The sequence below is a fragment of the Gracilinanus agilis genome, chromosome 2 (assembly GCF_016433145.1).
Source record: "Gracilinanus agilis isolate LMUSP501 chromosome 2, AgileGrace, whole genome shotgun sequence".
NCBI classification, from domain to species: domain Eukaryota; kingdom Metazoa; phylum Chordata; class Mammalia; order Didelphimorphia; family Didelphidae; genus Gracilinanus; species Gracilinanus agilis.
In genome coordinates this window covers 266,055,712-266,073,078 of record NC_058131.1, presented here as the reverse complement: position 1 = coordinate 266,073,078, position 17,367 = coordinate 266,055,712, and the positions used below count along the sequence as shown (strand labels likewise).

Below are 17,367 nucleotides of genomic sequence, written 5' to 3'. Positions count from 1 at the left end.
GATCTTATACTGTACTGTACCCTCCTTACATTCCCCACAAAGATAAGGGTATTTCAGGAAGATACTGAGGCTTCTCTTATGCTGGGATTTTCTGCCTGGAAAGCCCCAGAACTCTCAGGAGTAGATTATTTATTAAATATGTAAACTGTGATTCACCCCTTGGGCTGCTCCATCAGCCCTCTGATCATTTTATTGCCCTAAATCTCTTCTCCTTTAAATAAATACCTCTATACCTCTGGACATGAATGAAATCTTGAGCCTCTCATTCTTAGTGCAAGATCCTGTTAAATACAAACTTATTTAATGACAAGGACAAAAATAATATGTTATCTTAAGTCTTTTGTAAAATATATAAAGAAGCAGAGAAGAGCTGAAAAAAATGAACCTTTCTCCTTGAAGACTGACTGACTCTTTGCAGAGGTGAGGCCTTGGAATTGGACTAGATGAATTTATGAGGTTCCTTCCAGCTATAGAACTATGATCCTATGACTACAGTTGGCATGAATATTAAATAGCCACAGGATTAATCTGTTGATAGATTTTATTGAATTGCTTTTTTTTCTTTCTTCTTAAATCTTTGTTTACCAGGGACAGTTCAGAAATGAGGAGAAAGATACATTTGGAAATAAGGAGGATGTAAAAACAAAAGAAATCCAAGAAAACTAAATAAATAAAAGGAGAGAAGAGGACCAAATTTACAATTCTTCTAAGAGATCAAGCACTTCTTTTTCATTTTGCTATTTCAAGGATTTATATTTTGCATTTTAAAATAAAATTGAAAACAACTCAGATAAGGGGACGAAAAAGGGGCAATATATAAAAAATAAATCAGGTACTTTTTGAACCATAGCCTTACTTGAACTCAAACAAAAATTGAGTCTTCATGTCTTACCTTCTGTAGGCACTCCAGGACTTTAGTCATATAATCTTCTTGACATTTGTATGGTTGGAAAGGAAAATCCACTGTAACGCCATTTATTGTTATCTTGGGCATATTTATCTGTTTCCAGTACAATTTCCAAATATCCTGAAATTCAGTATATTTACTATTAAAATTCTATGAAATCACCCCAGACTTCTGACCATTTCTATTCACATTGATGAAGGTAAACAGCTATGATATTTTTCTAAGTAATAATTAATAATAATGGCAATAACATGAATTGAACAGCCTCTTTGTATGAGATGTTCAATGAACTTCAAATCTCAATTTTACAACATCTTTGGAGTTGGATGCCTCCCAAACAAGAAAGATGATAGTTGACATTAACAACTGCATTAAGGTTTTTGAATTTTTTTGCATTTAAGGTTTACAAAGACTTTTCCTCACAACTCTCAAATCGACTATAAAATTATTATTATCCTTATTTTACAGATAGGGAAATTGATCTGCCCCAAGCCACCCATTTGTAAATAGTTAAGCCAGAATGTGAGTGCAGGTCTTCTGCATTCAAATGTTGCACTCTTTTAACACCAGTACTCTTGCTGCCTCTATCTCCAGGTTAAAAGTGACAAAGGGAACTTCAGTAACTAGTATGCACCACAATCAGAGACCTCATTGGGGCACAGGGTGGTGCACTGGAAAAAAAAGGCTGTAACTGTAAAAGGAGAATAGGGACTCAATCCTGTACTGGCATTTATTGACTAGTTGACCTTCCCAGGGTTTCTATAAAACTGAGGAAGGTGGACTTTGTGACTAGGGCTTCTTACATCTCATCCCTAGACCTCTTGCTTATACGCGGGGTGGGGGGTGGGGTGCAGGGCGGGTAGAATAGGTCACAGAGGAGCTCAAACACAGATCTTAAATCATGCAAGTCTGGCTGACCTTAAAACCGCAAGGGTCTTGAGGCAGGTCTTGCAGGACTCTTAGGGATTTAGACTTATTCTGCTAAATACCATAAAGCGAAAGCTGCAGAGTTCCAGAGGAAAACTCTTTTCTCTGGAAACCTACTCTTCCTTGTATTAAGTGCTGGTTTCGAGTTAAGAAAGGAGGCTCCCATATTAGAGATGGTTTGGTTTCACCATTTGCGACCCAGAGATTAGCACTGCTCCAGGTATGTGTTTGGCACTCCAAAATGCTTTTTCGTAATTCATAGAGATGCAGTTTAGGCCTTCATGAGAAACTACTAAACAATCCATTGAAAAAGCAAATAGAGTGGGTTCAAAAGAGGACCTGGCCTGCTGGGGTGGGAGAGGATTTAGTGGGGTTCCCCCCAACTCTAGTTAGCAGAAGTAAGCGTACCCTTGCGCGTAGAGGAGATTTCTGATCAGGGGTATGGCCTAGTCTACGGGAACTACTACGTCTTCACCAACTGAGATTTTGTGATAAGTTCGGGAACAGAATTAGGGAAATGGGCAAGAACCAAGCGTGGAAACGCTAGTATAAAGCGCAACGAAAAGGGCAGTCAGCGCGCAGCCTGCTGGGAGTTGTAGTTTTTTCCCCCGCTAAAGCTCATCCTCCTAGCTGCAGAAATCATACTTCTCCCTTGGTTTCGAACAGATCCACTGAGTGGATGCGAGTAGAAGTTCGGATCGTGAGGTGTACTCACCAGCCCTTTCCAAGAGCTCTTCTTTCTCGGTTCTCCGCAAGGTCTCAATTTGCACTTTCCCGGGCAGCTGAGAACTATTGGCGTGATGTGTCACGTGTCACTTACGTCATACCCCAGGGCCAAAGCCGGTCCCTTCTTCCCGTGATGCTCTGGGCAGGCGGGTGGTAGGGTAAACTTCTATTGCTGCAGAGACTGCTCCGGGTGGAAGCGAGGTTCAGCCCCTCCCTTCCTTGGCCTTGGGCGATGTGTGCGGCTGTGGCTAGTTGACTGTGCCTTTTCTTAATGCTAAGTGCTCTGTTGGAGCTGGTTATCCTGAACCCCCAAATGAGCGTTTCCTTATACAAAGTAGAACATAAAATGAGGATTGCTTGTGAACTCTTGAATCTTTTCCATAGCATTTGCTTAAAAAAAAAACAAACAATAAATTTAACGCGTTACTTTTAAAAACTAGCCTGTGAACTTTTAAATTTATTAAAAAAATTTTTTTTTGCATCAGCATTGCTCTCCCTTAATCACCAACTCCTCTCCCTTAATTAGAAGAGGGGAGAGACAATAAATTCTCTTAATAAATAAGTGCAATCAGAGGGGCAGCTGGGTAGCTCAGTGGATTGAGAGCCAGGCCTAGAGAAGGGAGGTCCTAGGTTCAAATATGGCCTCAGACACTTCCCAGCTGTGTGACCCTGGGCAAGTCACTTGACCCCCATTGCCTACCCTTACCAATCTTCCACCAAGGAACTAATACACAGAAGTTAAGGGTTTAAAAATATAAAAACAAAACAAAAAACAAATAAGTGTAATCAAGCAAAAGGAATTCCACATAGAAGACATTTCACGAGTACACCTTGAGGTCATCACCCTACTGTCATGAGTGTTTCATCAAAAGACTTCTGCAGAAGTGATTGGGCATCACTTTTATAAGGTTCTTCAGTCTTTCAAAGGTGTTTTTCTTTGAAGTGTAAATTCTCTTTCTATAAATTGTTCTCCTGGTTTGGCTCAGATCATTACATCAGTTCCTGTTTCCCAAGCTTTCCTCATTCCTTTTTTTTTTTTTTAAACTCTTGTACTTCGGTGTATTGTCTCATAGGTGGAAGATTGGTAAGGGTGGGCAATGGGGGGTCAAGTGACTTGCCCAGGTCACACAGCTGGGAAGTGGCTGAGGCCGGGTTTGAACCTAGGACCTCCTGTCTCTAGGCCTGACTCTCACTCCACTGAGCTACCCAGCTGCCCCTATTCCTTTTTTTATATATTTAATTTCCCCCCCCCCCCAGATTACTGGGGGGAAAACGTCAATACAGTTTTTAATATTTGTTTTCTGACATTTTGTAATCCGTGTTCTCTCCCTCCCTCTCCTCCCTCCTTCCCAAGAAGGCAGATAATATGATACAGGTTGTAGAGTTTTTACCATAGAATATACATTTCCACAATTGCCATGTTGTGAAATAAGACACATACAGCTTACAATAGAGAAAAATTTATAAAGGAAATAAAGTGAAGAACGGTATGTTTCAATTTGCATTTGGACTCAGTCTCTTCCTTGTATGGTGGTGGATATCCTTTTTTGTCTTGAGTTCCTCCAAGTTGTACTAGATCTTTGCCTGGTTAATAATAAAGTTATTCATGGTTGATCAACATACATTATTGTTAATGTGTACAGTGTTCTGCTTTCTTCACTTTGTATTATTTCATATAAATCTTTCTAGGTTTTTTGTGATCATCTTCTTTGTCATTTCCTTTGGCACAAAAATATTTCATTATAATCATAAACCACAATTTGTTCAGCCATTCCCCAATTACCAAACATCCCTTCAGTTTCCAGTTCTTTGCTGGCACAAAAAGAGCTGCTATAAATATTTTTGAACTGGCAGGTTCTTTTTCTCTATCTTTAATCTCTTTGACATTCAGGCCTAGAGGAGGTATTGCTGGGTCAAAGGGTACATACAGTTTTATGGCCTTTTAGGCATGGTTCCTGATTGCTCTACTGAATGATTGTATCTGTGAACAGCTCCACCAGTGCATTAATGCCCCAATTTTTCCACATCCCTTCCAACATTTATCATTTTCCTTTTTTGTCATGTTATTCTTGTGGATGTAAGGTGATACCTCAGAGTCATTCTAATTTGTAACATCTAATTAATAGTGATTTAGAGATTTTTTTTTATATATAACTAAAGATAGTTTCTTCATCTGAGAATTGCCTGCTTATATCCTTTGACAATTTTTCAATTGGGAAATGCTTTATAAATTTGGCCCCTTTCTCTATATATTTTAGAAATTAAGCTTTTGTCAAAGACATTTGCTATAAAGATTCCCCTCCAATTTTGCTACTTGCTTTTTAATCTTGATTGCATTGATTTTCTTTATGCAAAAACTTTTAAATTTAATGTAGTAAAAGTTATCGATTTTACATCTCATAATATTCTGTATGTCTTGTTTGAAATCCTTCCCTTATCTATAGATCTGACAGATAAACTATTTTGTGTTCCCTAATTTGTTTGTAGTATCATCCTTTATTTCTAAATCATGTATCCATTTTGACTTCGTCTTGTTTGAGTGAGGTATTGGCCTATGCCTAATTTCTGCCGTACTGTTTTCTAGCAGTTTTTGTCAAATAGGGAATTCTTCCAAAAGCTTGGATCTTTGGGTTTGTCAAACACTAGGTTACTATGGTATTTAATACTGGGTATAGAGTGCCTAATCTACTCCATTGGTCTGCCACTCTGTTTCTTAGTCAGTAACTGATTGTTTTGCTGGCTGCCACTTAACTTAATATAACTTAAGATCAAGTACAGCTAAGCTGTCTTCCTTCATATTTTTTATTAATTCTCTTAACATTCTAAGTCATTTGTTTTTCTAGATTAATTTTTTTATTATTTTTTCTAGCTCTGTGAAATAATGTTTGCATAGTTTCATTATAGAGCATTGAATAGGTAAATTAATTTAGGCTTGTCATTTTTATTATATTGGCTTGGCCTACCCATAAACAATTAATGTTTTTCCAACTGTTTACATCTGACTTTATTTGTATGAAAAGTATTTTGTAGTTGTGATCATATGCTTTCTGGTTTTTCTTAGCAGGTAAATTACCAGGTATTTTATATTGTCTAAAATTATTTTAAATGGGATTTCTCTTTCTATCTCTTTGCTGTTGGGCTTTATTGGTTGTGGAAATTTAATATTAATCTGTACCTCTTTTGGCATCCCAAAACAACCTTTTGACTTTAAAGGGGGAAAAAAGTGTTTTGTGGTGGCAAAGAATTGAAAATTAAAGGGATGTCCATCAATTTGGGAATGGATGAACAAATTATAATATGTGTTGGCAATGGAATGCTATTGTGCTGTAAGAAATGATGAGCAGGATGATTTGAGAAAGAACTGGAAAGAACCCAATGAAGAGTGAAATAAGCAGAACCAAGAGAACATTGTACACAGTAACAGCAATACTGTGGAATGATCAACTGTGATAGACTTGGCTACTCTCAGCGATACAATGTTCCAGGACAATTCTGAGGGACTTATGATAAAGAAGGCTATCCACTTCCAGAGAAAGAATTGTGAAGGTTGGAATGCAGATGAAAGCATATAATTTTTCACTTGTTTATTTGAGTTTTTGTTTTGAGGTTTTGCTTTTATGTGATTATTCACTTATAAAAATCAATATATGTTTTGCGTGATTAAAAAAATTAAGATTATGCAAAAATAAATAGCTCTTTATTAGAGGAAAAAACCATGCTATGAGGGGGTAGGAGAGATGTACCTCACAAACCTCACCACTAATTTCTGTGATTCATTGAGACAATATAGATCTTTAAATATCTGTTCAACACCTGCACAGTCTTTAGCTTCACAGGTAATATGATGAATATAATGGGCTATTTGACAATTTTATTTTTCTTTTATGATGGTTCTTTCACAACACAAGTTTTATCCTTTAGCTACAGGATGGTCTGCTTGTTGGTTCTCTTCTCTGCCTGATCATGGTTACCTCCAATATAACCTGAAGGCTTCTGTTGCATAGGATTGCTAGTCACTGACCTAAGAAAATCCATACCCAGGAATTTCATCAAGTTGACTCTGTGGAAATTTATCCTTGCTGCATAATAATATGACATGTATGTGTGTGTGGAAGTAGGGGGTCATTATCAAATGAAGAGATCACTGAATGCTTCATGAAAGAAGTGGCATTTCAGTTTGGTTTTCAATGATGGTAGACATGCAACAAATGGGTAAACTGGGAGTAGGGGGGATTAGTAGAGGGATAGAGAGTATTCAGTGCATGAGGATGTATGTGAGCAAAGACAGAGAAATAAGAAAGTGCAAAGTAGTTACAGAGGAATAGTTTAGTTTGGCCAGAATTTGACCAGAATGTAAAGTATAAAAAGGGAGTTGTCCAAGATAAGATTGGAAAGTTTTTTTTTCTTGTTTTTTTTTTTAAACCCTTACCTTTTGTCTTGGAGTCAATACTATGTTTTGGCTCGAAGGCAGAAGAGTTGTAAGGGTAGGCAATGGGGGTCAAGTGACTTGCCCAGGGTCACACAGCTGGGAAGTGTCTGAGGCCAGATTTGGACCTAGGACCTCCCTTCTCTAGGCCTGGCTCTCAATCCACTGAGCTACCCAGCTGCCCCAAGATTGGAAAGTTTTGATAGCATTAGATACTAATGGTCTTGACTACTAACTGAAGGAATGTGAACTGTACTAGAAAGGCAATACCATGTTTTTGAAAAGTTCTGAGCACAGGAATAGTGTAGTAGTTTTTTGAAGATTAATCTGGCAGTGGTAGGATGAATGAATTGGAGGAGTGAGAGAATAGAGATGGGAAATCCAATTAGGAGACTACTTGAAGAGCCCAAGGAGGTAAGTGATAATCAAGGTCCATTGTACTAGAATGGTAGCAGTGTGAATAAAGAGGAGATAGATGTGGATGTTATTTAAGAATTAGATTTGGAAAGACCCACTAACTGACTAAAATGTGCAAGATGAAGAATAGGTGTAAAAAAAAATCAATGTTTAGAGTGTAGCAGTGGATTGGTGCTACTAACAATTATGAAGGTAGACTGAAGATTGCATTTTGGGGAAAGTATAAGCTCCTGTGCTTAGTTTTAATCTGTTGAGTTTGAAATGCCTATGGAATATCCACGTGGAGCTGTAGGAAGTTGGAAACACAAGTCTAGAGCTTGTCAAAACTGGTGGCAGCTGTGTGGCTCAGTAGATTGCAAGCCAGGCCTAGAGATGGGAGGTCCTAGGTTCAAATCTGGCCTCAGACACTTCCTAGCTGTGTGACCCTGGGCAAGTCACTTAATCCCCATAGCTTAACCCTTATCACTCTTCTGCCTTGGAGCCAATGGAAGGCTCCAAGGGTGCAAGGATGGAAGGAAAGGGTTTAAAAAAAAAAAAGAAAGAAAGGTCAAAACTCTTCTCTATAAACTCTTTCACAACCAAAAGTGTCTTCTCAGAATCATTCAGACCACTATTACAGCTCCTGTTCTCTTAAAGGTGGTCTAAATTGTATTTTATTTATGTTCGTGTCTGTTCCCCTCCCCATTCAACTGTAATATTCTTTAAAAGTGTCATTTTTCATCTTTTTTTCCAAACCCTTACCTTCTGTCTTAGAATCAGTCCTAAGACAAAAGAAGATAAGGGCTAAGCAATCAGGATTAAATGATTTGCCCAGGGTCACACAGCTAGGAAGTGTCTGAGGCTACATTTGAACCTGGGTCCTCCTGACTCCAGGTTTGGTTCTCTATCCACTATGCTACCTAGCTGCCTCCATATTTCATCTTTGAATCCCCAGTGTTTTGCTTAGTGTCCTTTAATAACCACAATAAGTGCTTATTGAAAAGAATCAAGGTGGCTCAATGAATAGAGAGCCAGCCTGGAGATGGGAGGTTTGGGGTTCAAATGTGGCCTCAGACACTTCTAGCTGGTGACCCTGGACAAGTTATTTACTTCTCATTGCTTAGTCCTTACCACTCTTCTGCCTTGGAACTGAATCTTCGTATTAATTCTAAGGTAGAAGGTTAGGTTTTGTTTTTTTTTAAAGAAAACAATCAAACTCTTACTACTGAAGTCTTCTCAAGTGATCAAAATCTATATAGTCATCAGCCTGTAGTAGGAAGAGAATTGTCAGTGGATGAGGTCATTATGATTCAGTATAATGAGGTGATTGCTTTCTTATCTTTTTTGTTTCTTGATTATTACTTTATCGGACTATTTCTTCTGATCCCCCTTTCTCTTTAAGAATTCTTGTTTAGTCACAAAACCAACCTTAAGAGTATGTATGGGGAAAGACAGGGTAGCAAAATAAGACCAGTCAAAAAAAACTATTTTATTTGTCCTTTCAATGACCTTCATTGAAAAAATGTTCACTGAAGGCAGAAATCATGTCTGGTATGAAGAATATAGGGTCTAGAAGAAAAATATAGATTGGATGGCAGAATTATATTTTAAAGTTTGTTTTTCTGCTGAGGTTCAGAAAAATAAGTTTTGGGGTCCTAACAACATGCAGAAAAGCTATAAATCTTTAAGATTAAATGACCAGTACTGCTACAGACTGATTTCCTTGCCCTCTATTCTCTATAAGACTGTATATTATGAAGCCCAAAAGGATATCACTATATATTAAGAATTCTTTGCCTTGAACTAGAAAGAATTACAAGGTAAAATACTTTTGCATCATTCATTCTCCAAGTGTCAAGTCAGCCGAGAAAATCAGTGTTTTTTAAAATAATTATATCATGCCATTATTTTTAAGCTTAAAAAGACATAATGAGAAAAAATGGTACATTTTGTCTAATAAAAGGAAACTGGCATATAACACCAAAGCACTTTGCCTTGCTAGAATATATATATATATATATATATATATACTTGTTTAATTAATTGCTTCTCATAAAATCTATACAGGCACTCTTTTCTAAGTTTTCCCTGCATAAATAAAGACTCTAAGGAGCAAACTGGGGGAAATTAGTTGTCCAAGGGAATGTGATAGCAGAATGTGATTTGAACCTATAAATAAACTTTTAATTCTTCATTTATTTTGCATTCCTCCCCCAAGTACTTGAAAAGCTATCCTTTAAAACTGATTAGATTTGTTCTTCTTGGCTCCAGAAGGCAAGACTTATAGCAACAATAGAAAACTACAGAGAGGCATACTTCATTCAGCTCAATATTAGGAAAAAACTTCCTAACAATTAGCTGTCCCTAACTGGAGGACTCTTCGGGAGACAGTGATTTCTCCCTCAGTGGACATTTTAAGTAAAATTTGGATGGCCATTTTTCATGGAGGTATAGAAGGGATAATTTACTCTTTAGCAAGAATGAGACTGGATCTCTGGCCCTTCCAAGATTCTTTTATTCAATTCAATTCATTAAATATATATTAAGTGCTATTCTAATCCATGAAAGCAGTTTGAAACCTAAGGAGGTTTCACAAAAGAATAAGATAGGCTGATATACAAACTCCATTCCCAAACCTCAACTGGCTGTTCCATTACTTATATTCATCTCAACCCCATCCCCACAATATCCCACTATAGATCTGTCCACTCTTTCCATGGTGACCTCTGGAATCCTGCTACATAATTTTCCCTCCTCCTAAACTCTTGTCTTTGTACTAGGGGACCTCTACCTATATAATGACTTCTACATACAACATTTCCCATCTGACTGCTCTCCTGGACTTCGTAATTGTCTCCAGAAACTCATCTTCCTATGATATGGAATCAACTCAACACACAAAATTCCAATCTGCAACAAAAGGAAACTGAGAAAGAGTTCTGGTTATGATCAATTTATTAAGGAGACCAGTGGTCCCTAAGTAACTAGATCCAAGACCTTCCTCACAGCCAAAGATGCCCCTGCTGTTCAGCTTGGGGGAGTTATAGATCTTCAAAGGTCAACAAAGAGGTGTTACAATTTGTGATTTGTTAATTTAAGAAGAGGGGAGAGGAACTCCTATGATTGGCTAAGGGAAAGGTCCATCAACCATTAATACTTTTCTTTTCATTAATAAATTTCCCAATTGTGTATAAAAATAATTTTTAACATTAGTTTTTTTTTAATTTTGAGTTCTAATTTCTCTTCCTTCCTCCTTTTCCTCCCCTCTCCCTGAGATGTTAAGCAATTTTATTCAGGTTATGTATGTGAAATCATGCAAAACATCTTTCCATATTAGTTATGTTGAGCCACAAGTAATTTGTCAGCAGGATTTGGGGGGGCTTTCCACAAGCAATAATGAACATTTTCACATATAGAACAAGGAAGCTGTGGTTTTGAAAGCCTATTTCTCTTAAGAGTGGGGTAGGGTAGTACCAACACAAATTCCTAATATGTTGATTTCAAGTCTAACTAATACAGCATAAATCTATAACTATTAAATTATAAAGTCTATCCTATAAATCAATTATGAGTATCTCATATGTTGGATGCAATACACAAAGACTGGGATTGCCTTCTTCTCAAAGGAAATGAGTGAGATAGTTCTTGAAGATAAAAGTATTGTGGTAGTGGTGTGCAATGTCCCAGCAGATAATATGGACAAGCATGGACTTGTGGTAAGAGTCATGGTAGTGAGGCAGCTAAGTAGGTCAGTGGATAAAAAGCCAGGTCTGGCAATAGGAGGTCCTGAGTTCAAATATGACCTCAGATACTTCCTGGCTATATGACCATAGGCAAGTCACTTAATTCCAATTGCCTAGCCCTTATGGCTCTTCTACCTTGGAACCAATATTTAGTATTGATTCTAACACAAAAGGTAAGTGTCGTTAAAAAATGAATCATGGGGGCAGCTGGGTAGCTCAGTGGATTGAGAGCCAGGCCTAGAGACGGGAGGTCCTAGGTTCAAATCCGGCCTCAGACACTTCCCAGCTGTGTGACCCTGGGCAAGTCACTTGACCCCCATTGCCTACCCTTACCACTCTTCCACCTATAAGTCAATACACAGAAGTTAAGGGTTTAAAATTTTAAAAAAAAAAAAATGAATCATGGTATTAAGGCATCCTAAAGGTTCGAGCAACAAAAAGGGCAGGTTGTATCTTTTGACTATAGGAAATTCCATGAGCTGATAAACTAAAAATAAAAATGGAAACAAATTGAGTTGGAAGTATGATGCAGTTTAACTATTACTTATATATGTAAAGAAGACCTAGAAGACTAAAATGCAGTGGTGCAGAGAGGAGTACAGTGGTCCCTCGTTATATCGCAGTTCACTGTATCGTGGGTTTTTTTAATATATATATATATATATAATTCTGTATCATGGAGTTTTCACTATATCATGGGATTTAAAAAAAATTTTTTTTGGTAGGAAACCACCAGTTTATTGAATGAAAAATCCAACAGCAACTCCCTGACCCATCCACAGCCCAACCAAGAGAGCAGCTGAACCCAGGCAAAGTGCTTTGGGCAGCAGAACTGAGTCACAGGATGGGGCCACAGGAGGGCTAAGAAGGGAGAATACCTTTCTGTCCAAACCTCTGGGATGAGGATGAGCTTGGGGCAGGAAGGGGGTCTCAATGGACAGAACAGTGACTGGAGGACCAAGGCCTGTAGCCCTGGCACCTGGAGTTCAAGCCCCCCATATCTATGGGGTGGGAGAGGGGGAAGTTAGGGCTCAGTCGGGCATTTTCCGTGAGGAGGAATGAGGCCTGTGGACATACAGCCAGGCTGGGGCAAGAACAAAGGGTGGAGGGATCCTCGCAGGGGCTCTCCCGATCTGGGACGTGCCCACAGAGGGAGAAGACAGGGAGGAACAGGTGCTGGGGTGGGAGTCTGGGGGAGGCAGGACTTGGCCACAATGTGAGTGGGCAGGAGTGTTGGGAGCAGAGAAACTGGAGGGGGCAGGGCCCGACGCACAGGGGGTTCAAACTAAAGGAAGAGGAGAGAGCAGGCCAGAGCAGAAGCCAAAGAGTTCTCAAAGTCACACACACATGAACAGGACACTTCCGAGGATGCCGGGGATGCTGGGCAGGACCCCTAGAATTGGGGCTCAGGGACAAAGGGGCCCTTCTTTATGGTGCCCAGTCAGTGAGAAGACAGAGAGGCTCAGCTGTCCTGACTGCCCCCTTCATGCCAGGAGGCTGGCTTCGTCTCTTTGGCCTCAAGACCACCTCTTCTGTTCCCCTCAGGAAAGCTGAGCTGATGAGACAGAAATGATGTTCCTGGGGTGGGGTTGAACTAACTTTTAATCAACAGCTGGGGACCCATGGGTGCCCCTTGCCGGCACTGTGTTCTGTATCCTGGGAGCTGATTGGCTCAGTGACTGTAGCATTTGGTCTGTTTGCTCTCCCACTACTTGGGGGAGTTTCACCTATTACTGTGGGGGTATCTGGAACATAACCCCCATGATAGGTGAGGGATCACTGAATAGGTTTCAGAAGATCCGGGTGAACAAGAGGCAAGCTCAACAGAAGCAATAATGGAGCTATATTTCTTATGTTCCCAAATAGGCAATCGTTTATGAGCAAGGCCACCTAGACACTCAAGAAAGTGGGTAGCTTTGAGATGGTTGCACAACCTAAAATGCAAACCCTTAAGGAAGCACTTCTTCAAGTGACATGCAGGACAGTGGAGATGGGTAGTCAGGTAGTCAGTCCTGCACCTGAGATTACACTCTTTTTTTGCCCTAGTTTTAAAGAAATACCCACAGCTGTCACAACACAAAACCCCATAACAGTAACTGTAAGCAAAGCAAACCCAACATAGACCACACAAAGAAAGACAAGGTGTTTCCTGAAGTTATTTTGGAGGAGGATGAGATGATTCTGATATGGAAGAAGAATCAGTAGCCTTTTGTGATGATGATCCAGAAGTATGGTTGGTCAGAAGAGCTAAGGAGGGACACAAGCTGAGTCAGGAGTGACAGTGGGTAAAGCAAAGTCAGAGTTTTCATTCTCTTTCAGGTCACACTCGGGTTATTGGGATAGATGGTCAGGACAAACCAGTCAAATTCTGCAAAGACAAGACTCAGCAAATAGCAAATAAAGTCTATTCTTGGTCTCATAGAAATGCAGAGTAGATATATAAGATGAAAGTCTATAAAATTAAAGGCCAGTATTATTGGACCAACTTATCTAAAGATTATCACAACTGATGGTCACAACTGAGCAGCTATGCTTGTTAACATGAAAACTCATGCCCAAATTATTCAAATGGCATACTGAATACCACATCAATAGGATAGTTGTTGTTTCTCAAACATTGGAATTGATTTTTCTTGATTGGGTGGTAGCCAAAAAAAGGTAGCACATTCTTGGCAGGTAAAAGCCCTGCAATGACCACTGGCAGGGTTGTCCCCACACATGAAACAGGTGCTAAGTGAAAATTCAGAGCAAGAAATAGAAGTTACAGGATTTAAGGAATTCTGGTGAATACTCTTCTCTTCTTCTCTCATGTCAGAGATCAAAATATGCTGGCAACTTAGGTACAGCCAAAAGATTTGAAAGATCTTGGGCCATGGCGATAGGTGGATATGAAGGCTCAGGTACACAGAAGGTGGGTGTAGCAGAAATGAGCCAATTTCTTTGAGTGTCTTGGACTTGTAGGCTGCCTTCAAAGAGTGGAGTAGCCATCATGCAAGGATGATCAAACAGATTAAAACTGACAAGAAAACATTACGGATTATATGAGCAATTAGTGTAATAGACTAATATGTTGGTCTAGGGAGCAACAAAGTGGATATCAGATTCTTTCCCTTGTTCCAAAGTTTGCTCAACCATTTGTGGTAAGACATTGTTTACTCCCAAGGGAGCCAACAGAATCACAGATAAATCCAATAAAGCAGTCAATTTGACTTGTAAGAGAGTCATTGGATTTTCCTAGATCCACAGTTAATCTTCTTATCTTTAGTGATAGATTGGTGGCAGCCTTCATTAATATAGAGGTTCCTCCTAAACAAGGCTTTGTTTTAATCAAGTTCTTCAGAACTGCTGTTGAAAAAGAATCAAGCCTTCTAATCTTCTTACTACCTTTTTTTCTTATAGGTAACATACCTAGCTAACAAAATTTTTTCAGGAGGCACATTGCACACTTCTAGTTACTCTTGATAATAATATAGTTCATAGTCTGGGTGGTACAGTTAAGAAGACACTTCTGTCCTATAGCTCTGATAAATAACAACTTACACCTGTCACAAGCAAAAGCTTCATAATGATATCCAAAAGCAAAACCTCCACAAATACAATAGGAAAGAGGGGATGTCAGGATGGCAGAGTAGAGGCACAGAAAGCTCAAACTTCCTTGAGAATCCTCTCCAAGCAGCTTTAAAATAGCACTCCAAAATGAATACCAGAGTAACAGAATCAACAAGGGGATGGAGTGAAGCAATTTTCCTGTAGAAAACTTGAAGGCAGAGAAGGTATGGTTCACTGGGTGAGAGGGGAATGTAGCCTGCACACCAAGGAGTACCTATGAAGCCAACATCAAGACCACCCACCCCACAGCTACTACTTCAAATCTGGACCTGGGCCCAAGCCAACTTCAAGACCCAAGACTCTGCCTAAGTCAATATGAGCAGTGCATTCCCACACTCATACCTTGAAGTTCCAAACCATAGCACAAGTTTGCAGTGAGGCCCCAAACCCCAGCACAAGGCAGTCAGTCCCACGTCTAACTGATACAAGCTCAAAGGGAGGCCCAAAGCTCCTGCTCAAGCCTGCAGTGAGCTGAACCTCAGCTCAAGGCAGTCTGGTGTGTCTGGCCTGTGTAAGTCCAGAATGAAGCCTGGAGCCCCTGCCCAAGCCTAAGGTGAAACCCAAGCCCCAGTGAAAGGCATTCTGCAGCACCCCTTACCTGCATAAGACCAGAGTGAGGCCTGAAACCCCTGCCCAAGGCTGAGCCCCAGCACAAGGTACACCTCACAGTCCCCTGAGCTCTGAAAGCCATTAGGAGTCTCTGGCAGAGACTGAATCAGCAGTAGGAAGTGGCTTTCAGAGCTCTCAGCCCACAGGCTATCATACCTCTTTGGAAAACATAAAACTTGAAGAAATCCAGAACTAGAGCTAAGGGGAGCACCAAAGAAAAACTGAAGTTTAAAGGAGTCCACTTTCTACCCTGAGAACAGAGTCCACCTTTAAGATAAAAATGAAAGTGGAGAAAGAGGCTAGGAAAATGAGCAAACATTAAAAAAAACATAACCATATAAAATTATTATGGAAACTATTAAAATTAAATTACAGTCCAGTCCTTAATTTTCTTAGAATTTATTTATATTTACTTGAAATAGAGAGCATAGAGATGAGGGAGATTTAACTTTATTCTAATCTCACCATATGGGTGCTTCTTCAAAATGGCTATCTATCTCAGCCACCATCCTTTGACCACTGCATCCAAGGGAATAGAAAGAACACACTTCCTGGAACCCCTTCTTAAATCTTTTCCTTTACCGCCAGATCTGTAACCTTTCCTTTCCGGGTCAATGGGCCTAGCTCACTATCTTGTGACTCACTCTGGAGCACTTTCATGTGACATCGTGCACACAGCACAAGGACACAGGTAGGATTTCACGGAGAGGGGGTTCCTCTTACACAATACAAAGAAGATCAAGGCATAGACTCAGAAGGAGAGAGTGAGATCAAAGCAGCTACATGCAAAACTTCAAAGAAAAATGTGAACTGGTCTCAGGCTTTAGATGATCTCAAAAATTGAATAAGAGAGGCAGAGGAAAAACAAGGAAGAGAAATTAAAGCAATGCGAAGTAGAATTGGCCAACTGGAAAGTGAAGTCCAAAAATCCAATGAAGAAAGGAATTTTTTAAAAAGTAGAATTGACCAGATGGAAAAGGACTCTCAAAATCTCATGGAAGAAAATATTTTCTTAGAAATTAGAATTGGAGGGACAGCTAGGTAGCTCAGTGGATTGAGATTCAGGCCTAGAGACTGGAGGTCCTAGGTTCAAATCCAGCCTCAGACACTTCCCAGCTGTGTGACCCCCATTGCCCACCCTTAACCACACTTCTACCTACGAGCCAATACACAGAACTTAAGGGTTAAAAAAAAATTAATTAGAATTGGGGAAATAGAAGCTAATGACTTCATGAGACATCAAGAAACAATAAAACAAAATCAAAAAGAATGAAAAAAATAGAAGAAAATATGAACTATCTCATTGAAAAACAAACTAACTTGAAAAATAGATCCAGGAAAGACAATTTAAGAATTATTGGACTACCTGAAAGCCATGATTGAAAAAAAAAAAAAAGCCTAGACATCCACCATATTACAAGAAATAATCAGAAAACTATCCAGATGTTCTTGAACAAGAGGGTAAAATTGGAATGGAAAGAATCCACTGGTCATCTCCTGAAATAAAGCCCCAAAAAACAAGTGTCAGGAATATTATAGCTAAATTCAAAAGCTCCTAAGTCAAGGAGAAAATACTGCAAGCATCCAGAGAGATGCAATTCAAATATCATGGAGTCACAGTCAGGATTAATCAGGAACTAGTATCTTCCATATTAAAAGATTGGAAGGTTTGGAATATGATACTCTGGAAGACAAAAGAACTAGGTTTACAAGCCAGAATCACCTATCCAGCAAAACTGAATATTGTGTAAATGGAATTAGCTCTAGCCCATTCATAGTCAAAACTCTACTTACCGGAGATGATATCATCCCCACCTCCCCTAGTGGGAGGGGAGATGAGTTACCCACATGTGACAATAAGTATCAAATCAAGAACAAGGGACTGCCCTTTGGGCAGCCCAAATCAGTGTAGAGGCTGCCATTGGTCCACTTGAATTAGAGGTGGCCCACAGGAAATGACGAGAGATGGGTTACAATCTGATAAAGTTAGTTGAGGAGTGGAAGGAGTTCAGGAGTTCTAGCTT

General features: G+C 39.5%; 1 protein-coding gene across 1 annotated transcript in view; it reads right to left on the bottom strand.

The window, feature by feature from the left end:
- Positions 1-994, bottom strand: part of RTEL1 (regulator of telomere elongation helicase 1) — a 109,102-nt gene extending 108,108 nt beyond the window's left edge. Inside the window, exon 1 of the mRNA XM_044663881.1 lies at positions 893-994. Coding sequence (XP_044519816.1) covers positions 893-994 — 102 coding nt within the window. The remainder of the gene's footprint in view (positions 1-892) is intronic.
- Positions 995-17,367: the final 16,373 nt, after the last annotated feature.